General features: G+C 35.5%; 1 protein-coding gene across 1 annotated transcript in view; it reads right to left on the bottom strand.

Moving 5' to 3' along the window:
• DPY19L2 (dpy-19 like 2) overlaps positions 1–25,188 on the bottom strand; it is an 83,254-nt gene that overhangs the window by 12,782 nt on the left and 45,284 nt on the right. The window contains exons 13-19 of the mRNA XM_045792876.2: positions 22,975–23,055; positions 20,667–20,768; positions 19,307–19,378; positions 17,205–17,251; positions 7,420–7,444; positions 1,366–1,485; positions 235–409 (exon numbers count right to left, since the gene is read on the bottom strand). Of these exons, the coding sequence (XP_045648832.1) occupies positions 235–409; positions 1,366–1,485; positions 7,420–7,444; positions 17,205–17,251; positions 19,307–19,378; positions 20,667–20,768; positions 22,975–23,055 (622 nt within the window). The remainder of the gene's footprint in view (positions 1–234; positions 410–1,365; positions 1,486–7,419; positions 7,445–17,204; positions 17,252–19,306; positions 19,379–20,666; positions 20,769–22,974; positions 23,056–25,188) is intronic.

The following is a 25,188-nucleotide window of genomic DNA, read 5'->3' as shown; positions in this document are numbered from 1 at the left end:
CAGTGTTATAGTACATAACTATGAACAATCATTAATTCTTCATGCTAATTAAAAATCTTGAGTTATCTAAGCGGCATCTAAAGAGGGCACAAAATTGCTTTTTGAAAAGTTTCGACCTGGTGGACACTGCAAGTAGCATGCTCAAAATCTGTGAGTGAATAAACGACTCTGTGTGTGTCTGTTTCTACATGTCTGTATATAACCAGCTATACATAGAACGAAAGGGCCACATACCTGGTCTGGTATTATATTTGATCCATTGTATCAGTTCTTCCTGGGGCAAATTATTAAATTCTCCTATTATGTTCCACTGATTATGGAGGTTTGCACAACCTTGTATTGACATCACTGTTAAAATGCCAAAGATAACATTCTCAAAGCGAACTCTGCAAAAAAGCCAGCCAAAGAGCTGAAATGAAAGAAACCATTTATTTTTAATTCTTATATGAAGAGTGCTATAGGGCCAATAATAAACTCTCACCTTGCTACTTAAACCAAGGTGGATTATCATTTGATACTGTCAATGCACTAAATAATATACAGAACTATGGTCACCTATTGTTTAAAAATAGACATATTTTAGAATTATAGGGCCTACTAAAAATGGAACTTTCTTTCTCCTCAAAAGAATAAAGGAAGAAACACACCTCATCCTTCTAGTAACTGATTTACTACCAAGGATTAAGATTAGCAAATCAAAAAAATGTTAACCTAGAATTAACTCCTATTATATCTGGTTTTAATGGACATCTAAAGTAATTATGGAAACCCCACTAGATTTATTTTATTATTTTTTTAATAATAATTTTTTATCCCACTAGCTTTAACACATATATTCCTCTCAGGAAAACAAGCATTATGATAGTCTAACACAAGACTCATCGTCAAAACTAAGTAAGACGTTTCTGTAAGTCCCAAAATTCTATCTTCTTTGTCTGGCTCTTGTGTATATAACGGTAAGAGAACCCCAGAACTGACCACTTTTCTAAGGGGTTCTCTGATCCAAGCAGAACAATACTAGAGCGATCACCCTGCGTCTATTCTAGCATTAGAAGAACACTTGAGCATCGTTTTGATGGGCCAAGAAACTCTTGCACAGACCTGAACTCCAAAGACCTATGTCTGTGGATAGAATACCAACACAGGGGAAAGTCGCAAGTGAGTCATACAACATCAGTTAAAATCAAGGAATAATCTTCAAAGCTACTTGAAATTGTTCTTCTTATTCATGGTTAATCATGAAATAACCTTTTAAATCATTTAAACCAAGTGTTTTTATATTTTGGATTACTCAGCAAAGCCATGGTAACTACAGTGCTGCTGTTCTAGTTACTATAGTGTAGTGACACAAAAGTGAATACCTACCCGTCGAGAGCATATCAAGGAAGCCATAACACACATGTGAGGTGTTAAAAACAACTTCAGCCTCATGATTAAAATGGCAAGGACAGTGAATGCTAACAGTTGTAAGGTGTGAAAAATCAACTGTAAAAACAAAACAAAATGATATTTTCACTTTATATATTTTTAAGTTAATAAATATAATGTATATTAAAACTACTATTAGGACAAGGATCATTTAATTTAGTAATAAGTCTGGTAATATTTATTCATTCATTCATTCAACAAAGATTTAGCAAATGTGTGCTATAGACCATGTACTGTTCTGGGGGCTTTGGATACAACAGTGAACGTAACAACAGTGAGCAATTTCTGCCCTTGTGAGGCTTACATTTTAGAACATTTAGAAAAGAGACACAAAAATGTCATGTCAGGCAAATGAATCCATTATATAGTCTCTTAGAAACTGAAGGAAGTGGAACAGGGAAAGGAGACTGGGAGTGCAGGGTGTGGTGTGAGGCCACAGGCGAGAGCCATTGCAATCGCAAGGAGGACAATCAGGAAGGGCCTCACTGAAGAGGTGGCATTTGAACAGGACCCACACAAGGTGAGGAAGGGAGCCACAGAGACATATAAATACGGAATGCAACAAAAATCGTAGAAAACATAATCTAGATTATTTTTAAAGTAATGAAATTATATATATAAATATTTGTACTGATTAGTAGGATACCCATTTTTATTAAGATGGGGTTCCACTGAGCAAAGTTTTCAGACAAAACTTTTCTAACAGACATATTCATAAACTATCAACCAATTCTTCGCTAGAAAAATAAAATAGACAAGGAATTAATACAACCAAAATTAAGTGGCAACTAAATAAATATTTATGTTCTAACTCACTGATATTCAAACAAATTAAACATTAAATATAATAAGATATTTCATCTATAAAATGGATAAATATTAAATTAATACTGGGTGTTAAAGAAGATGCCTTGAAACATACAATGAAATAATTGGTACATTTCTGTAATTTAGCATTATTTCTCAAGGTGCTACAAAAGAGCCAACCCCTTTGACTTAAATTTCCATTCTAATTTAAGGGAATAATTGAAACCAAGAAATGCTTGTACAAAGATGATCACTGAAGTGAATTTTTATCAGCAAAAATAGAAACAACCTATATGACCAACATAGAGGAATAAGTAAATTACCACATTTCCCACATGTATACAGCCATTAAAAGATTACATGTTAGCAGATAATTTAATGGCATGGAAAGCTTTCAATGTGTATAATTATGTACATACAAAATATTAATTTTGTGAAATCGTCTATGTGTATATATACATGCATGGGTGGGGTGGGGGGGTGGAGAAGGCTACAAAAATACGTACCTAAAAAGTTAACAGAGGTTACTTCCAAATGGTGATTTTTCTGAATTTTCTAACACTTTTTAAATGTGCTATTTTAGAATCAGAAATACATAATTTATGTTTAAAACAGAATGCAAAGCTGTGTTTTTTCCTTTTAAGATGCTTAAAAATGGAATTTGTTAATTTTTTCACAATTCTTGAATCCAAAGCTGGAATGTGGAAGATTTATTTCAAAATCAGTCCTTCGTTTTTCTTTAGTCAAACTCCTCTTTGGACAAAGTTGGGGACATGTTGTGGAGGAAACAAAAGGCATCAACATGCTTCACACCCAAATAGGTCTTTTTGTTTAGGACCATTACACATTGGTAGATTTCATGGGCCATCTTCTTTAACCATCTATCCAAAACAGGGATCTTGTCTGTAAATCTATGAACTGGCTATTCACTAATTCCTGAAAAGGAATATGCCATAGGAGTGCCTGTTATAATTATGGATAAGCTGTAAATGTTAGACAATCTTTTCTAAAACTGAACCAATGTCTCCCCATAATTTCTACACTTCTGCAACTCACAAAATTAGTCTAACCCAATTGCACATGAAAGTTCTCTATTAGCCAAGTACTGTAATCATGACTTTGCACTAATCCCACCTTCACCCTTAGAAAACTTTCTGTTTTTAAGCTAAATATTCAGAAGCTTGGATCATTAGTTCTGTGGTGTCATAATTCTGGTTGCCTTGCTCTGGACATGGTACAGATTGCCCATGTTTTGTTAAAACGTGGCCTCTAAAAACAGACTACCATAGACGTGGTCGAATTCATACAAGTGTACATCTGACTTTTCCTAATATGCCTTCCTTTGGTTATTCTGAGCCACAAGATGAGACTATCATCGTCTCTCCGGAATCCCATTACTTGTACTCTACCTTTTTTCCCCCATCTCTTCTACGTTAGCACCAACTTCTCATATAACAAGAATGAAATCCAAAGTAATAATTCTTCTTGACTTTCCCCTATCATCTAATGGCTGAAAGGACTCTGTTTTCATATGGAGACTGAGAGATGCCCCCCATTTTCTTATCTTCCCTGCATAACGTTTTTGTGGGGGAATGACACGGAACGACCACTCCCAATGGCACCGCTTCAGTTTGTTTGCTATTGTTATCCACATGCTCTGACTACTCTTCCACTCACAGGCCACTGACTTTCCATGGAGCTCTCTTGCCATAGTTATTTATCTTCTCTTCTATCAAGTAGTTTTCTTTTTAACTACCAAGTAGGAGACAGAAGGCTACAGTCCAAAAGCACAGTCCAAAGTTGTGTACCATATGTACCCTCCTGTCCATTTGTTAGTACCTCTTTCCACATAAAAATTACTAGGACAATCCTCACAACGTCTTTTAGAGGCTGGAAGCAAGGAAAGAAGAGCAGCTCAGGAAACTGTTCACTACTCCCCCCTGGAATAAGTGAGTCCAACTGGGTAGACTGTAAGGTAGCAGCTCTCAAGCATAAAGAAAACAAAGACTAAGTGCAGAAAACCAGTCCAAATGGCAGACTGTCCCTGTCAAAACCACCTCCCACAACAGTGGTGAAGACATCTTGAGAATATGGTGGAGATACCCTTCACTGGCATGGTTCACAGAAGGCACAGTATCAACTGGAGCCCCTGAGGTCTTGGTCCAGAAGGCACACAAATTTAAAAGTGGGCATTTCATCAGAAAGAACGATTACACAACATTTGCAGCAACATGGGCGGGACCAGAGGAGATTATGTTAAGTGAAATAAGTCAAGCAGAGAAAGACAATTATCATATGGTTTCACTCATTTATAGAACATAAGAAATAGCAGGAAGATCGGTAGGAGAAGGAAGGGAAGAATGAAGGGGGGGTAAACAGAAGGGGGAATGAACCATGAGAGACTATGGACTCTGGGAAAAAAACTGAGGGCTTCAGAGGGGTGGGGAACTGTTGATAGGTATTAAGGAGGGCACATATTGCATGGTGCACTGGGTGTCATATGCAAATAATGAATCATAGAACACTACATCAAAAACTAAGGATATACTGTATGGTGACTAACATAATAAAAAATTATTAAAAAATTTAATAAATTTTTAAAAAGTGGGCATTTACACAGTGTTTGACTTAATACTAGGCATTATTGTATGTATCTTATATATAACTCATTTAGTCCCATCACTACCATATGAGACACGTATTGTTGTTCCTGTTGTTTTGGTTGTTCCCAAAAAGATGTAATGTAACTTGCCTACGATCATACAGCCAGTAAGTGGAAGAGCAGGGATCTGGGGCCAGCCAGCTCCCGAGTCTGTGTCTTTAACCACTACACTACGCTTCCCTTCCAGACAATAAACTATTCAACCACATGGTTCTATCAGTCTGAGAATGTGGAAGTGTACAGACCCCCGACATATATTACTTAATCCATTTTTCAAAAGAAGTAATTCCCCCAAACTCTGACTACCTTTTAAAAAGCCATCCTCTTTACTGCCAACAGGACAAAAATATCTACAACCCAGATCTGATTATGCCATCCCTTGCTTAACAACAAAGCCCAGGATAGAGTCCAGCTTCTTTCCATATGAAGTCACCATAGTCTGAACCTGTGTCATTTTCTGCTACTTCTTGCCTTTTCAATGCATCAGGAATCCTGATTTGCCTGTAGCTCTGAACATAATGTATTACCTTCTTTGTATATGCACACGCTTTGACTTTGTTAAACTCCTCCTCTAAGGTCATTTTTAAAAAAATGTGTCCTTAACTACCCCATCTCCTTCACACAGATGTAATCACTTTTTCTGCACTTTTCTACCTACTTCCTTTGTCAAGGCACATATAAGTATCTGTTAATGTTGCTTGTCTTCCTCCACTACACATTAAATTCCACAAAAGCAGGGACCTGGTGTACAACAGGCACATAATAAAGATTGAACTGATTAGTATACAGAATAGAAAAAAACTAAAACAGGCAAAATAAGGATAAATGGAGAAATAAAAGACAATAAGAAAGCAAAGTTAATGTGAGAAAAGAGGGCAGAAAATGAAGGAATACTGTGTTTCTAAAAAGCAGTGGGTTTAAAATAAATAAATAAAAAGCAGTGGGTTTTAAATACCATATGATAAAATATAAAGTATGAATGTGCACTGCTAAGTAAAACTGGGCATTGTGACAGGACTGATTTGCACAAGTGCAGTTCCGTTAGGTGGCAGCATGTGGTGAATGATTCACAGCATGGACTCTGCAGCTACATGGCCTAGGTTCATAGGCCTTGGTTCCACAGAGCTAAGGTCCCTTCAGCTTTGTCACCCTATGTAACTCGACTTCTCCGTGCCACGGTTTTCTTTCATCTGTAAAATTTACAAAATAACCGTACTTACCTCAACGGGTTGTTGTGCGAATGAAATTATAACTGTATGTACATCCCTTCCCCAAATGCCCTGCACACAGGAAGCAGTAAGTGCTGACTACTGCTTTGAAGGCGCTGGAAGTGGCCTGCTAGCGTCAAAGGCAAGCTTTACTAGAAATTCGTGGCAGACCTGAGGAAAACGCTTCCATTTCTGTGGGTCTCTATTCCGTGGTCAAGACCGCTTTGCTTTTCTTCTTAGACATGTAGCTAGACTGCATTTCCCAGGTCCCTGCAGTCAGGTGTGGCCGTGTGCCTGAGCCCCGGCTGAGGACTGGAAGGTCACATTTCCATCTCCAGGCCTGGCCCTTACAGAAGCTCCGGTGCGTGATCTCCCCTGTTCGCTCTCCTTTGCTGCCTTGATGCAGATAAGCACATGGACCTCAGAAGCTACAATCTGCAGATGGCTGAGCTATAAATGGAAGGAGTCTGGGTTCCTCAATCAGTTTGTTGGGAGGACCACTCACTAACCAGGAACTCCTGGTTTTAACTTTATGTGAGCAAAGAATCAACCTTAACTGAGTTAAGTCAGTGTTTGTCTCTGTTGACAGCTACTTTCATCTAATTAACATAATTTTCTTATTTGCAAAATGGGAATCATAATAGAATTAAAACAGCACAGTACATGGCACATAGTAACTATTAAAAAATATTTATCATTATAGGCTGTTTTTATTAGGTCCAAATTCAGTTGCCCTCTCCTATAAATTTGATCCTTAAGACTCAAAGTGCTATTACTTAGGAAGTCATATTTCCAGCCCCTGCTGAGCTTTCTCTTCATATGCCACAAAATAATTTAGCACCATATAAAATGTTATCTTATTTGTTTCTTGTCTCTGTTGAAAAATTATCTGAGGGCAGAACACTGCTATACCATCTTCTGTATCCTATAACACTCTAAGATTGTAATTGATTGACCATCAAGTCTGGGTGTGGCCGAAGACCACCAGTCACAGGGCCACGGATGTCTGCCCTGATGGGCTGAAGCTGACTGCCTCAGTGGGCTAGGAATTAATGCTTTTATTGTTGAACGAATAAAAGAATGAATGAATAAATGAAAGTAATTTAATTATGCTCCGTGGTCATAAATGAACCTTCTGTTTTTCAGAAACCCTTACTGCTATTCAAAAAAGCAGATGAAAACATGGGAAGGATCAGCATTTATTACCAAAGCTGAACCACTACTGACAGTGCATAAGCAGCAAGGCGGTACCTTTATGAATTATCTTTGAACTAGAATACACAAATACAGCAGAGATTAAAATGAAAGCTTTACCTCACCATGTTCAAGGAGCTGTTTTCTGGAATAAAAAACATTCTCTATTTACTGAATGTCCATTACGATCACATATACATAAACTTCATTTATTTGTTCTTAGGTTTAAAAATTTTGATTCTCTCTAAACTACTCAGTACAATAAAAAATATCAGATAATATCACTAAAAATTATAGCAATTTGAAAAGCATAATTTACAGTCATCCTATGTGAAGTATATAAAAAAGCCAGGCTTCGATTAAGATGAAACAGGTTTTACTGATTGCTGGAGATTGTACCTCTAGAAGGATTTAAAGAAAAATACTTTCTATTAAATATTCAACCATGTACAGTATATACACAGCTTTAGATAAGTACTGCTAGACTTGTAAGTTGCTTTCATTTTTTAAGACTCTAAGTACCACAAACATCCTTGTACGCAAAACTCTGAGCATCCTTGAGCATTTCTCAAGGATACATTTCTAGAAGAAAAGTGATGGGTAAAGCATATAAGTATTTTTCGTTCTACAAAAGTTTATGGGCCTACTGAGCTCTAGGCACTGTGCAGTGAACACAGCCTGAATAGTGTCAATGTTGTTCTTCTCCTCTTAGCCTGCATGCTAGACTCGTACAAGAGGTATGGACTGCCTGTTTCATTGTTCCATTGAGAAGATGGAAGACTTTGGTTTTACATGCAGAGGCTTTCTTCTAATATGCATTTTGGGGTTAGAGAGAAAAGTAACACAGTTCAAGTAAGACACTAAGAGGTAAGGAAGTTCAAGGGCACACATATATCCAGAGATTTTTTTTTTTAAAAGCCTGATCAGGGGGGCGCCTGGGTGGCACAGTGGTTAAGCATCTGCCTTCGGCTCAGGGCATGATCCCAGTGTTGTGGGATCGAGCCCCACATCGGGCTCCTCTGCTAGGAGCCTGCTTCTTCCTCTCCCACTCCCCCTGCTTGTGTTCCCTCTCTTGCTGGCTGTCTCTATCTCTGTCAAATAAATAAATAAAATCTTTAAAAAAAAAAAAAAAAAAAAGCCTGATCAGGGGAGGGCCTGTCAGGAAAGCAGTACAATCACCAACTTACCCTGTCTCCATTGCAGCTTGGCCCTGAGTTGCGCAGCAGAGGGAAGGTGGGCTGGGGCGGGGGTGGGGGTGGGGGGTTCCCACCTGTCTTGAAATGTACTGGTCACCACAGGATTCTGTGGTGAGCTGCTGTGTGTGAGGGAGGACAGGCCCTGACAATAACTGCAGATGCAAATAAATCTAGTAGCTAATTTAAAATGTAAATGCACAACCAAATCTGCAAATACACAAATGAAATAAACTGATAAAGAGCAATAATAGACGTTCGAAAAAGAGAGGCTAAAGCAAAAGATTAAGAGAACCAACAATTCTCTGAGGTAAAGGAAGATGTGAATGTTCAGATTAAAATGTCCCATGAATTAACAAACATAGAAAATACACACACTCATGCATACATAGGCACATGCATATCTCAAACTCCATACATTTCCAGAGAGCAAAACTTTATATAAAATTTCTCATTTGTAATGCTCAATGCTAGATAATAATAATTATCTATAAAATGCTGAAAACCCCCCAGAAATACCTATTAACCAAACCATTAACTTAACATGAAGGCAAAAGGTGTTTTTCAAATACAAAAGCACCCAGCAACCCTCGGGAAGAAGACATGGGGACACTACCCCCAAGTTGGAGCTGCAGGGGCACCACCCTGGAACCAGGGCTGCCAGTCCCCAACAACCCCACACACAGGCCCCTGCACGTCAGATGGAGAGACAGGGCTGCTCTGCATATGCTGGCATTTCTAACCGTTGCAGCTGCTCCACAGACACCAATGCCACTGCAGGCTAGCTGGAACCCCAAACCCACTGTTACTATGACTGCCGGCACCCCAGACTCCAGCTTTGTGGCCACTTGACGCATACCCATGTCCCCACACTGTCTGCCTGTGGGCCAGCCAGTGCCCCACACCCTGAAGCCACTGCTGTTCCACGAGTGCCTGTGCTGCCGTCCCTGCCTCTGTGCCTGCTCCATGGACGCTGAGGTCTCAGGACCCAGACCCAGCACTGCCATGGGCTAGCCGGTGCTCCTGGACCCCAGAGCTGTCGGGCCCCAGAGCTGCCACGGCTCTGCTAGCACACGAATTCCAATCCCCACGGTTGTTCCGTGGGTACCCAAGTATCAAAAAACACTGTCACCACTATCACAAGGGCATCCATAAGATGAACCCAGTGCCAAGGGGGATCCCATTGACCGTGACATGCTCCATGGGGGAAAGAAGTTTGGGTGGTCCCCAGCAGCTTCACCACTGCAGATCCTAACAGGTCACCACCATTACTGATACCCACAGCCTTGGTCGTTGAGGACCCCTGCAATCTTCATTGATGCTAACCTCAGCTGATAAAGTTGCACAGATACTACACTGCTGAGCCTTTCCCCAGGAATGGAAACAGCACACCTTACCCAGCTGGCTCCATACACCCACCTGCAGGTGAATGTCTTTCCTCAACAAAACCAGTTCCTAAAGTCGGAAAGAGGTGATTGCTCCATTAAATGTGAAGACATCAATGAAAGGTTACAAGAAACAAAAAATCAAGGAAGCATGACACAACCAAAGGAACATAATCATTTTCCAGTAACTGACCCCACAGAAATAGAGATCTGTGAATTGCCAAGCAATTCAAAATAATTGTTTTAGGAAAGATCAGTGAACCACAGAGAATGTAGACAACACAATAAAATCAGGAAAACAATCTACGAGCAAAATAAGTTTAATAATGAGCTAGAAGTTATAAAAAAAGAACCAGACAAATTCTAGAGGTAAAGAATACAATGAATGAAAATGAAAAATGCAAATACGGCATCAACAGCAGACCTGATCAAGCAGAAGAAAGAATCTGGGGACTTGAAGACTGATAATTTGAAATTATCCAGTGAGAAGAGAAAAGGAAAAAGAACGAAAAGGAGTGAAAAAAGCTTAGGTGAATTACGAAACACCATCAGGAGAAACAATATTTACATTATGGCCATCTAAGAAGGGGAAGAGAGAGGAAAAGGGCAGAAATCTTATTTAAGATCAGCTGAAAATCTGCCAAATCTGGAGACAGGTATGGATATCCAAGTACATGAGCCTCATAGGTACCAAGACAAATTTAATCCCCCAAAATTCACTACACATTATAATGAAACTGTCAAAACCAAAGACAAAGAATGATCTGTCAAAGCAGCAAATTATCTCATATAAGGGAACCCCTGTAAGGCTATTAACACACTTCTCAGTAGAAACCTTGAAGGTCAAGAGAGGATGGGATGATATATTCAAAAAAATGCTCAAATTAAAAGATCTTCCAATTACGAATACTTCACCCAGCAAAGCTGTCCTTCAGATGAAATGAAAGAATAACTTTCTCAAACAAAAAAAGCTGAGGGAATTCATTACCACTAGTTGCCTTACAAGAAATGCTAAAGGGAGTTATTCATGCTAAAATGAAAGAATGCTAATCAGTAACCTAAACACAGATGAATGTATAAAACTCACCATAAAGTTAACTATACAGTCAAATTAGAAATACTCTAATGTCATACTAGTGATGTGTAAATCACTGAAATCTAATATAAAAGTAAAAAAAAAAGTATTTTAAAACAAATATAGCACAATAATTTGTTAAAGGATGCCGATATAAAAAGATATAAATCGTAACATCAAAAACATAGAAATGGAGGGGGTAGTAAGTAAAAGGCAGAATTTTTTTTTGTGATTGAAGTTTTTATCAGCTGAAAATAGACTGTTACAAGATGTATTATGTAAGCCTCAGCATAACCACAAAGCAAAAAACTAGATACACAAAAGATTAAGAGAAAGGAAACAAAGTGCATCACCATAGAAAAGGAAGACAGCATGAGAGGAAGAAAGGAACTATGAAACAGGGAACACCTAGGTGGCAAAACAAGCCCTTAACTATCAGTAACTATCTTAAGTATAAATGGATTTAATTCTCCCACCAAAAGACGGAGATGGCTAAATGAATAAAAAAACAAGACAATTATGTGCTGCCTACAAGAAACTCATTTTAGCTTTAAGGACACATTAAGGGGAAAGTGAAGGGATGAAAAAAGTTATTCATTCAATACATGGAAATTAAACAATCTAATCCTAAACAACTGATGAGTCAAAGAAGAAATCAAAAGGAAATAAAAAATATCTTGAAACAAATGAAAATAAAAACACACCATAACAAAACTTATAGGATGGTGCAAAATTCTAAGAGGGGATTTTAGGTGATAAATGCTTACATTAAGAAAAAAAGATTTCAAATAAACAACTATACACTTCAAGGAACTGGAAGAAGAAAAAACTAAGCCCAACGTTAGTACAAGGAAAGAAGAAACAGAGATCATAAGAGAAATAAATGAAACAGACAAGCAACCATAGAAAACATCAATGAAACTAAGAGCTAGTTTTTTGAAAAGATAAACAAAAATGATAAGCCTTTAGTTGGACTGAGAAAAAAAGATTTAAATAAATAAAATCATAAATGAAAGAGGGAATGTTACAACTGATATCACAAAAATACAAAGGGTCATCAGAGACTATTATGAATAATTATACACCAACAAGTGGATACCCTGAAGAAAGGACATATTCCCAAAAATGTACACCCTACCAAGACTGAATCACGGAGAAATAGAAAATACAAGTAGACTTAAAACTAGTAAGGAGGAGCATCTGGTGGCTCAGTGGATCAAGCATTTAACTCTTGATTTTGGCTCATCTCAAGATCTCAGGTCCGTGGAACTGAGCCCTGCATCAGGCTCTGCACTCAGCACAGTCTGCTTATCCTTCTCCCTCTGCTCCTCCCCGCCCCCTGCTGCTACTCTCTTTCTCAAAAATAAATAAATAAAATCTTAAGGAAAAAAAAAAACACAACTAGTAAGGAGATTGAATCAGTAATCAAAAATCTCTCAACAACAACAAAAAAGTGGAGGACCAGATGACTTCACTAGAGAATTCTACCAAACATTTAAACAAGAATTAATGCTAATCTTTCTCAAATTTTTCCAACAGATTTAAGAGGAAAGGACATGTTTAACCTCATTTTACAAGGCTAACATTACTCTTATATTGAAGATGAGGATGATAAAAGAAAAGAATATTGTAGGCCAATATTCCTGATGAACATAGATGGAAAAGCCTCAACAAATACTAGAAACCAAATTCAACATCATATTAAAAGGATTATGTAACATGAGCAGGTGGAATTTTTATCTTTGCAATGCTTTCAATACATACAAATCAATAAATGGGATATGCTGCATTAAAAGAATGAAAGATAAAAACCATATGATCATCTCAGTAGACACAGAAAAAGCATTTGACAAAATTCAAAACCCCTCCATGATAAGAACTCTTAACAAATTAGGTATAAAAGATGTACCTCAACATAATAATGGCATATAATATATGACAAGCCCAAAGCTAACCTCACACTCAGTGTTGAAAAATCTCAAAGCTTTTCTTCTTGGTTCAGGAAAAAGACAAGGATGCCCACTCCTACTATTTCTGTCCAGCATTTTACTGGAAAGTCCTAATCAAGGCAATTAGGCAAGAAAAAGAAATAAAAAATAACAATAAAAGTAGAAGTAAAACTATCTATGTTTGCAGATGACATGATCTTATATGCAGAAAACCCTAAAGACTCCACCAAAAAACTGTTAAAACTAATAAATGAATAAAGTTGTGGAATACAAAATCAATACACAAAAATCAGTTGCATTTCTATGCAATCACAATGAACTATCTGAACAGATAATTTAGAAAGCAATCTCATTTTTAATAGCACCAAAAACAATAAAGCACTTAGGAATACATTTCATCAAGAAGAAGATAGACCTCTACACCAAAACTGTAAGACACCGATGAAAGAAACCGAAGACAACACAAATAAATAGAAAGATATCCTATGTTCTTGGTTTGAAAGATATATGTTAAAATATCCATACTAGCCAAAGCAATCTACAGATTCAATGCAATCCCTATCAAAATTCCAATGAGATTTTTCAGATATAAAAAGAACAATCCTGAAATTCATATGGAACCACAGAAGACCCTGAATTTCCAAGATGATCTTAGGGAAGCAGAATGAAGCTACAGGTATTACACTTCCTGATTTCAAACTATATCACAAAGTTATAGTAGTCAAAACAGTATGGTACAGGAATAAAAACGGACACATGGATCAATGGAACAGAAGAGAGAGCCCAACAATAAACCCATGCTAATAAGGTCAATTCATCTTTGATAAGGGCAGCAACACATAATGGGGAAAGGATAGTGTTTTCAATAAATGATGGCTGGAAAACTGGATATTCACATGCAAAACCATGAAATTAAACTCCTGTCTTACACCAGTCACAAAGATTAAGTTGAAGTGGATGAAAGGCTTAAATTTAATACCTCAAACCATAAAGCTCCTATGAGAAAAAGAACAGGGGAAAAGCTTTGACAGGGGTCTTAGCAATGATTTTTTGAATTTGACACCAAAAGCAACAGCAACAAAAGCAAAAATAAACAAGCAGGAGAACATCACCTAAAAAGTTTCTGCACAGCAAAGAAAACAATCAACAATATGAAAAGACAACCTATGGAATGGAAAAAAATATTTGCAAACTGTGTATCTGTTAAGGGGTTAATATCTAAAGTAAGTAAGGAACTCAATGGCAACTCAATGGCAAAAAATAAATAAATAATCTGATTTAAAAATGGGCAAAGGACCTGAAGAGAGATTTTTCCAAAGAACAGAAAAAATGCAAATGTGCTCAATATCACTAATAAGGAAATGCAATTCAAAACCACAATGAGACATCACCTTGCTCCTATTACAATGGCTATTATCAAAAAGACAAAAGACAAATGTTGGTGAGGATGTAGAGAGAAGGAAACTCATGCATAGTTGGTGGGAATGTAAATTGGTACAGTGTTATGGAAAACAGTATAGAGGTACTCAAAAAATTAAAAATAGAACTACCATATGATCCAGCTATCCTATTCTTGGGAATATATCCAAAAGAATCAAAATCCATATTTTGAAGTGATATCTGCACTTCCATGTTCACTGAAGCATTATTCACAATAGTCAAGATATAGAAACAACATAAGTGTCTGTCGGACAAATGGGTAAAGAATATGTGGTGTGTGCGTGTGTGTATAATAATACTCCATTGCATATATATTATTCAGTCATATAAAAAGAAGGAAATCCTGCCATTTGTGGTAACATGGATGAACCTGGACAGCATCATGCTATGTGAAATAGGCCAAAGAAAAATACTTTTAGTATCACTTATACGTGGAATCTAACAAAGAGAAAAAAGTCAAACTCAGAAACAGAATAGAATGGTGGTTGCTAGGGTTCTGTAATGGGGGCCAATGGGGATGTTCATCAAAGGGTACAAACCTTTAATTTTAAGATGAAGAAGTTCAGAGGAACTAATGAACGGCATAGTGACTACAGTTAATAATACCGTGTTATATAAAGTTTGCTAAGAGTGTGGCTATAAGCGTTCTCACACACAGAAAGGTAACTGTGAGGGGACGGGTGTGTTAGATGTGTTCATTAACCTGATGGTGGTAATCATTTCATATGTAGCTGTACCAAATCACTGTGTTGGGTGCTTTAAATATATCGTTATTTATTTGGCAAAAAATGAAAACCATGAAAGAAAATATTTGGAAATAATTTAATCATTTTGATGTGGGTGTTTCTAAGCAACAAATTAACACAGGAAATGTATAGTTGTGACTGTATAGAAATTTAAAGCTTCTATAAGCAAAAACCATTAATAAACTATAAACTGACAACCTATTAGAAATGTTACATACATGTAATAGGCAAAAGGTTACTGTCTATAATATAAAATATCCCACACATCAATTTTCAAATGTTCAAGAAATATAAATATGTCACACACATTTGAAAGATGTACAACTTCACTGGTAAAGACTGATAAAATTAGTTCCTTTTTTTTTAGTCTGTCAGAAAGTGTTAAGTGTTTGATAATACTGGTGTTCATGGAGATGCAAGAAAATGGACACTCTCAGCATAAGTTCTCAGTATTTATCAGATTATAAATATTCATACATTATGGTCTAGCAGTCCCATATAAAATATTCTAAATACTAAAATAAGTATGCAAAGAAATATGTACAGATATGTTCATTACTCTTAGCATTGGTGGATATGACAAAAAGATAAATATAACCTTAACGCCCACTGATGTGGGAATGGCTAAGGACTTGGTAATCACAATCACTTGTGATGATGAACAATAAAGTGTGGAGACCACTACAGCATGTGAAGAAGATCTAGGCAGACACCCAAGATATGTTATTAAATAAAAATAAAAAGTTACATAATAATAATAATACTGATTCTATTTTTTATAAAAATACTGTTTTTGGAAATGTTTTGTAGAATGATACATACAAAACCATTTACATTAACACCAAAAAGGAGTAGATCTGAGGGAGAGAAACACTGCCTTTTTCTTGAAATATTATTTCATCTGTATGTATTACTATATGCATGTATTATTTTGTAACTTAAATTGCTCTGCCCATGCGCGCACGCGCACACACACACACACACACACACACACAAGGCTGTCACTTTCAGGAATGTAATCACCTCCTTATTTTGAGCTAAATATCTTCCACCCTTTGGTCCCTTTGAGTCTGTCCTCTCCTACACTGCACTCTCAAATATTTGAAGACAGCTGTCATGTACTTCTCAATCTTTTATTATTCTATGAAATATCCCAGGTGCCTTCACGCACTCCTTATGTGAATAGTTCTCAGACCTCTAAAAACACTCTTTTTACAATCTCAAGGCATATTCCTCTGGGCTTCATTTGACCAGAACAAAGTAAAAAGTGGGTCTATTAAGCCCTTTGATTTGGATTTCAACAAATAGTATTTAACCATTTCAACCATAAAGTTCTATTAAGCCCTTCTAACAACCATATGAAACTGTTTACTGAAAATATAAGCATGGGGTACGGGACTCATGGAAACTCTCTGTACTATCTTCACAATTATTCTGTAAATTTGAAACTGTCCTAAAAAATAAATCTCATTAATACATCAAATTTAATCATATATCAACAAGTAGAAAATGTAATTTAAGATTTTCCTCATAAGGAAGTTTTCTTCACAATCTACTTCTCATGTCCTGTTGCAATGTGTGAGTTGAGTTACGTTTTTCTCACATGTTTATGCCAGTGAAGTTAGTGACGTCTTTAAACCATCAAAAAAAATGTGATACAGCAAATGGTTTTAACAATAAATGCAGAAAAACTATTTCATGAATACACAGAAAAACAAATAATTATGTTTTCTCTGACAGTTAAAAAAAAAAAAGGATTGCCAAAACAAAACGTTAGCTTACTTCTGTTCATGGACTTTAAATTCTAGTCATATATTAAAATTAATCTAAATTGATTTAAAGTTTGAGTTAATTCAAATAGAAATATCTCCAAAACAAGTCCAAACACACAAAAGAGATGTCTAAGTACAGCACATTCAGTCCTTTTTAAGAGAACATCTAAGATTGGTTCATGTCTCCCTTCTTAATCAAAATGGTGGTTTAATATACATTCATTTGATATTATAATAATTATTTAATAACTGAATATAGTATGACTTTAAAACAATTACATCCATTTGATATCACAAGTTATTTAATAACTGAATATAGTATGATTTAAGAACAATTATAATTACCTTAGATAAGTGTTTGTAGATAAGACACATAAAGTATCACGATAAGCCTGTGAATAGAATAAATTAAGCTTTTCTAAGGAATTGTGTGACATTTAAAATGCTCTGATTCATTAACATAAACACCCTCACTAGAAAGAAGTGTTTTTATTGTTAGAGTGCTCAGGAACACTTTAATCTCATCTCTGCCTCAGGCAAATATTTTCTTGAAGTTCTAAATGCCTCTTTTATTGAAGGAAGGAAGGAAGGAAGGAAGGAAGGAAGGAAGGAAGGAAGGAAGGGGAGAGGGAGGGAGGGAAGGAAGAAAGGGAGGGAAGGAGGGAGGAGTGAAGGGGAATGTGGGGGCTTAACTGGGCCAAAGAGTCTTTAGCTGCAATCCTAGGCAACTTAAAGGTACAGTAAAAAATTTACAAGGAACTTCAAGTTTTACACTGTGCATAATATGTAGTTTATAATTTAGAGATAAAATGAAAAAATACATAGTGAAATTTGAATTCGAAGATGAAATCTAAGTTTAGAATTTTTAACTTACCTCATTCGTTCAAGACCATTTTTTACAAATGAGATTCTGGTCACTTAGGCAAGCAAAAAGCCTATTCAGGGGTTTAGTTAATAGAATATATGGGCTTATAAGAGTTTAAGATTCAGTAGTTTCAAAGAAAAATCATATGATGTATGCTTTCCTTCTTTCGTTCCAGAAGCGATTTCACACAATTAAAAAAGTTAATGAACATCAGAAGTATTCTTGAGGTAAAAAATAAGCCACAATGAGGAGGGGTTTATATAGATATAGACAGAAAGGTGTTAAGCTTTATTGGCTGCGAGGATGGGGACATGTCTGTGTGCACATGAGTGTGTGCACACGCAGCAAATAAACAAATAGGCCTGTTAATGCATATGCATGGTTTGAGCTGTGGTGTGTTTGGGAGACAGTACTATGTTTATGAACTGTGGATCTTAATTTAACAAAAAAATAGTAATGGTAGATCTAGCTATCATCTTCTCCCATGTTAAGCTATCTCCCTACTGGATAGTTGATTCCTGCACTAGCCCCTCTAAGTGGAGCCTTAAAGAATAGCACCGTTAGCCATGATGGACTAGAAACAGGCTAGTGGAGAGCTAGGTGCAGCCAAGGGGACACTGTGTAGTTTACCCATTCCTTCCTACAACCTCTATCCTCTTTCCAAGTGGTCCCTAGGGAATTGGATCCAGGGGGAAACCACAGAGAAGTAAAGGCAGATGCCTTTCTCACTCATAAATTATTCACGTTTTACGTGAAAACACAGGAATGAGAAATGTGGGCGCTGGAACTATACAGAGAAGATATGCAATTTGACTTTAAATAAAGAAAACTTGTTTCAACAGGATCACACCTGGCATAGTAGTAGAGAAATGTTATTCCTACCTACTTGAAGGTATAAAATACATACTGACTTAAGACAACTTGTAAACAATATAAAGATGGTTCAAAAATGCTAAAAACTAAGACCCAGTGTCTTTAGCTAGGCTTTCAGATACACTTCCAGACCAAGAAAATCTGCCAGAGGTATTTTAGAACATTTTTTCTTCTATCACAATAATATTTTCTTTTGTTGGGAAAACAGTGAACACATAGACAATGTTTTAAAGAACATCTGTACAAATTTCTCCTGTGCATGTCTTAAAATGGATCAAGACTTCCTTGAATGTGCTTTAGAAGATACCGAACTGTTATCTTCCTTTCACAGCACCTATGACAGTTGTAACTCTTTAGTCATTTGTGTGATAATTTGCTTGATGCCCCCACCCACCCACCGAGTCTGTAAATTCCAAGACAGGAGCAGGCCTCTCTTATTTGCCCTAGTGGACTGACACTGTGAATGTAGTTCATGGTACATAGTGGGTAACCGGGATAAATTTCTTTTGAAAGAATAAGAATATCCTCTCTGATGAGGTTTCTAAAAAACCCATAGAATACTAAATCAAGAGAGAGCTGAATAAGAAATTTGTTTAAGGGGGGGATGGGTTCATCCTAAAAATAAAATGGAATTCTGAGCTATTAGCATTAATCCATTATAGTCCTTATCTTGAACCCAAAAGCAAATGATAAAATTTTTTTAAAATACCTTTTTAAAGATAAAATAAGTAATCATCATAACAACTGGAAGCAATAATGTCTTTGTGTATCTCAGTGGAGTCTGAAATAAAGCAAATTATTCAAAATAGTCATTTATTAAAATTTACATTAAGTGAGTAAAAATCTGTCAAATTGAGTATCATGATGAAATTTAAATTTATATATATTTATATAAATTATATATAATGAATATTATATTTATTTAACAACCTTTATCTTCTAATACAAGAATAAAAATTATAAGAAGTTACACAATGTACCAAAGATTTTAACAGCAAAAATCATTAAATCAAAAATAAGTTATGTCTATTATTCTATCCTTTCTTTTGGTTTTATCCTTCTTTTATTTACATAATATCAATTCTTAAATTTTATGTTTACTGATCCCCAGACCCTACATTATCATTTCCTGAGACGTGAAGTTCCAACATTTTCATTGGTGAAACTAGAGCAAATAAGGAAGAAAGCCAGTCTACGTAATTACTGTAAATATGAGTAAGCAATAAAACAACATTAGCAGCTAAATAATTCTCATGAACGATTATTATGGTTGGAGTGATTCACCATGTCACTAAATTAAATAATTCTTGAAGGCAGGAACCAAGACATTTTCCTCTTTGTAGTCAGTCCTACAGCAAACTGCCTCGCAGATAAATAAATAGTAGTCATAATAGTTTTTGAGTGAATGTATGACTGGTTGGATAGATAAGAGAATAATGTATGATTAGTAGTATACCTTTCTTGGCAGCATCTTGTTAAAAATGTTTACAATATTTGGAATGTTAAGTGAAATAAAACTAGTTTCTGAAAACCAAAACAAGAATTTGGATTTGTTTTTCCTGAGCAGTCCCATACCTCTAAGTGACCTAGATTATTAAAATAATTGAACTACATGGGGCACCTGGGTGACTCAGTTGGTTAAGCATCTGCCTTCGGCTCCAGTCATGATCCCAGAGTCCTGGGATCAAGCCCCCCTGCTCGTGCTCTGGTTAGCTCTCTTCTCCCAAATGAATAAATAAAAAATCTTTAAAAAAATAAATAAAAGTAATTGAACTGTAATAATAATAATTCACTGTGGATCAAATAGTATGTTTAGCACTGTGCCTGGATTATCCCATTTAATCATCACCAATAACTCTTTAAGAGAGAGGTCATTGTTTGTTGATTTTACATACAAAAAAAAAAAACAGGTGAGGAATGCTGTATGACTAGTAAAAGTTAAAGTAAAAAAAAAAGGTAAAGTTGGATGTCTCTGAATAAAAATTGTGAGTTTCAGATTAAAAGGAAAACTCAAGAGCCAAAAAACCATCATACCTGTAGAGAAGGAAAAAATCAAAAAACATTCATACCGCTTTTTCCATGAAGTCAAATTCAGGAGCACAGGTGTAAATTAAGGTATCAAAATCTGTATACCTTAGGATTCTGGCTGCTATTAGGTCACTCAGGCGAATCTGTGAAGAAAATAAAGTAAAACAAATTAAAATTACACTAAGAATTATGGTCAATAATAATTGATTTGTTTTATTAGTAAAGTCTACAAAGAAGATAATCCACGGTACATAGATGCCCCTCAAAGAAAATTTTTTAAAAATTCAGTGAACTATACACTGCTATGCACTGTATTATGAAGAAAACTGAAAACAAAGAGAAATACCGAAAGAAATGAAAAGAAGAAAGAGGTCAGAAAAAATAAACAGAGATGATAATATAAAGAGTGAGCTAAGATCGACGCTCACTGGGCAGAAACCACCATGCAGTTAATCATGAGATTTTATAATCACCATTTACTAAGAAGGAAACCATCTCACGTTAACCCTTTCACTACACACTGCAAATCATGAATCAATTTTCTATGTGTTGTCATTGTCGCAAAGCCTCATACACTGATTACAACTTTTCGTACTTGTTGAATTTTTCAGACATACATTCAAGCCATTAAACATAAGAGCTATTCATCATAAGAACTACAACTACATATAATTCAGTTACTTGATCTCCAAGGCCTTTGAAATAAACACCACCTACCAAACTCAACGTAGAACTCCTATTTTCTACTGATTATTTATTACCTACTGTCAGTGAGACAATTATTTTTCCATTGCATTCTCAGAAGGCCCAAAAAAAAAAAATTTGGTATGTAAACCTTAATTCAAATTATTTTACAGGAACAAAAATTATTTTATATCAAATGTAACAATTGTCTGTGGTTTTCATTTATTTATGGTTCCCCTTATCTACCAGTAGGCAAGGTTAATTTAGACTTTATTTTTCTAATTTGGACTAGTCCGGATGATTGATAATAATATAAATAAACCACTTTCATTTCAAGTCTTTCTCACAGCTGTCACATACAGGAAGTCACTCAAGGGTACCGAGGGCATGTGTGTATGTTTGTGTGTGTGTGTGTGTGTGTGTGTGTGTGTAAGATTTGCAATCAGCTGGGTGACAATGTGGAGCAAGGCAGAAAAGAAAACCACAGACCAATTTAACAGATAAATAAATGACTTCGGAGGCTTCAATAAAGTTTAATGTAAAATGTACAGCCCCTACAGAATGAAAAGTTAAGAACAAAAAGGAAAGAAAAAAGGAAAATGTGTCAGACATACCAGAGAACAGCAGCAACAAATAAACCTAATGAATCATCATGCAGAGCTAGCAATAATGGTGAATATATCCTTACATTTTGAAATTTTATTTATCCTCAACATGTATGTAAGCTCAATTCTCCTGGAGAGTGATAGCACTTGAACTTTCAGAGAATAAGTGTCATAATCTCTTGTTAAAGGTGAAGAAATTTCAGCAGTAGACGGGGTCCTAATTGGATAGTATGAGATGAAGTACATTTCAGAGTAGATTATTGTATGATACACTCATGTACACTCATATCCAAACACTAAGTGTCAAGAATCAAAAATAAATGCCTGCACTGTTTTCTGTTCCCCGGAACTGATGAGCTGAATAGGGACTTCTGCTTTGACAACGGCTATTCTGTAAGACATTGGCTTTAAAACAAACACACACCACACATGAGGGACAGGTCTATATATTTTCCAGAAGATGAAAAGGTAGATAACTTTTAACATATCCCATTTTCCTTTTCCATTACAAGAAAAGTTTTAAAAATATCAAATCACATCTTAAGTTTAGTCTGTAATTATATGTGTATAAAACTACATTGAGATTGTGAGAGTTTTATATTTCAAAGCTGAGTACAGACTGCTCATATGTTAACATTCGCAATAAATGAATACCTTATTATTTTAAACGGATGATTTTTTTAAGATTTTAAAGTAATTTATACACCCAACATGGGGTTCGAACCCATGACCCCAACAAGAGTCACACACTCTACAGACTGAGCCAGCCAAATGCCCCTATTTGTATTTTAACTGAAATACGACCACATAACTACTTAAGATATTATTAATATTTTTCCTGGATGGCTAAGTCAGCATTCATTCATAGATTTTTCTTAGTGCGTTGAAAAGATCATTGAACTGCACAGTTTTATTACTGACTCAGCCAATAACTACCCCTAGGACTCTGAGCAAGACACTCAATCTCTATAAAATAAATAGGTAAAAATAGATGGTTTCAAAGTTTTCATCTAGCTACATATTTACAGGAATTTTTATGCTTTAACTAGAAGGTACTTACATGATCTGAAACACCTAAGATTTTAGATGTCAGAAATTTCAAAATAATTGTTCCACACAACCAAGCACAGCCTTGAATCAGCTAGAAAATAAAAGTATAAAAATTAAAAATTACCCAGTTAAAATATTCAATTATATCAACAAATGGTATAGGAAAATCTTAATCATGTAAAGAATATTAACGATGAGGTCTAACAAAGGATATTCCTTTAGAAAATTTTGTTTAAAGGCAAAAAACTGAAAGAGATGACACTGTAATAAAATACATAACAACACTAGAGTTCGACAAATTCTAAAGGAATTTTTTTAAGTTGTTTCTTTTCAATTTCTGTGAAGAAAGGAGCTACATGCTTGTTTCCAAATATTATTTCCTAGCTGAAAACTCTTTTTCTCAAAAAATAGGATTAAATTATAAAAAATTCTTCTACCGCTCTTTTGGAAATAAAATTATATAAGTTCCTCTTCAAGAAAGGAATATTTGAAAATTTAAGCTATATTTTAAAGAGAGAAATAGAAACTAAAACTTACATAGGGGTTTCTGTTTGTTTTTTATTTGTTTTTTGGTTAACTTTGATTAGAAAGAGCACAAATGTGGACTTCTAGATAACCTGGAGAAAAATTATAGTGGCCTAAATCCAAATCTCTCCACACTTATCCAACAGGTAGAACGATGCAACCACAAATATAAAAAACAGGTAACAGTACAAACTTCAAATTACCTGTAAATAGAAACAATTCATACAGCAAAGTTAAGTCTCAAGTCCTGATCTAAGCCTTTGTAGAGAATGAGGGGAGTCTCAAAACCATGTGCAAGAGGGGAGAGGGAAATGAGGGGCCCCAGACTGAGCTGAAATAACTCTAGGAAAAGAAAGTCCACCTTATGTGTGAGGAGACTGGAGGATGGGCTATGGAGCAGGGACTTCAAGGGTTCAGTGTAAAAAATACTGATCCCAGAAAGGCGTTAATTCTGGAAAGAGAGGAAGGGAAAAGAAAAAGAGAGAAGCCCTCTAGGAGAATGTGTGGAAAAGGAAACAAGAAGGGAAAATTCAGTATCCAGAAAAATAACTGGGGAGCAAACAAAATCACTACTGTCACTGAAAGATGAACAAAGGAAGTTATTATTAATTGATAAAACCACATTTTGTTACATTGGCAAAAGAGGTTGCACCTGGATTAGGAAACATCTGCTCTAACCACAAAATAATTAGATGGAAGATGTCTATAATACCTAACACATAGCTTCTATAAGAAGTTTAAAAAAAATGAGTCAAACATTTCAGCTGATGATCTCTGCTCTAATGAATAAAAATCTCACAAAGCAGAAAAAAACCTACAATGCAGAATTAAAAGTTGAATTAAGTAAGCTCAAATAAGCATAGAGATATAAAAAAAAATTTTATTAAAAAATATTTTTTAAACTAAGAAAAGGACAAAACCAGAAAAAAAATGAGAGTGCTTATTAAATATAGAAAATAGAAGAAAAGGAGAAAACCATTGAAAAATGAAGACAATCTCAAGCTAACTAAAGGAGGAGAGATTCAAATAAAAATTCAAAAAGAGCACTGAAGACAGAAACAATAACAACAAAACTCCAAAAGAATAAAAATGAGATTAAAGAAGGTTGTAGAAGAATCAGAGAAAGTGGTAGAAACAGAAGACAGGAAACATATTTATAATTAGGGTAACTGAAACAGAAAAACTACAATCCAAGAAGACTTCCTAGACATAAAGGACCTGAATTTACATTTGGAAAGGACTCACCATGTGCTGAGGAAATTGACCAGTATGGTAAACCACCTTAAGCTATAGCCTAGTAAAACTTAAAAATGAAGAAAAATCCCTTAACACTTCTAGACACAAAGGTCACATAACTTAGAAGGGCAAGAGAATTTGGTTTGCATCATAAATGTTAAAAGAAACATAAAAGCATGTCAACTGTGTGGAAGCATTTTCAAGACACTCAAGAAAGTGGGAACCTGGAACTTTATATCTAGCCCATCTGTCATTCAGGTATAAAGATTATAGAAAACCAGTTTCAAGCATGCAATAATTGAGGAAACAACCTTCTTGAATACAGAAAGTTAAAAGTAAAAGAGAATCATGTAATGAAATATGCTGAGAAATAGTAAATAGAAAATATACGTAACATTTATGACATTAATAAAAAATCTTCAAATTCTCACAAAGCAAGACCTGTCCTGTGTTGTACAGAGAA

The sequence above is a fragment of the Ursus americanus genome, chromosome 3 (genome assembly GCF_024610735.1).
Source record: "Ursus americanus isolate L20-20 chromosome 3, mUrsAme1.1.p, whole genome shotgun sequence".
Taxonomy (NCBI): Eukaryota; Metazoa; Chordata; class Mammalia; order Carnivora; family Ursidae; genus Ursus; species Ursus americanus.
This window is presented reverse-complemented; position numbering and strand designations above follow the sequence as displayed.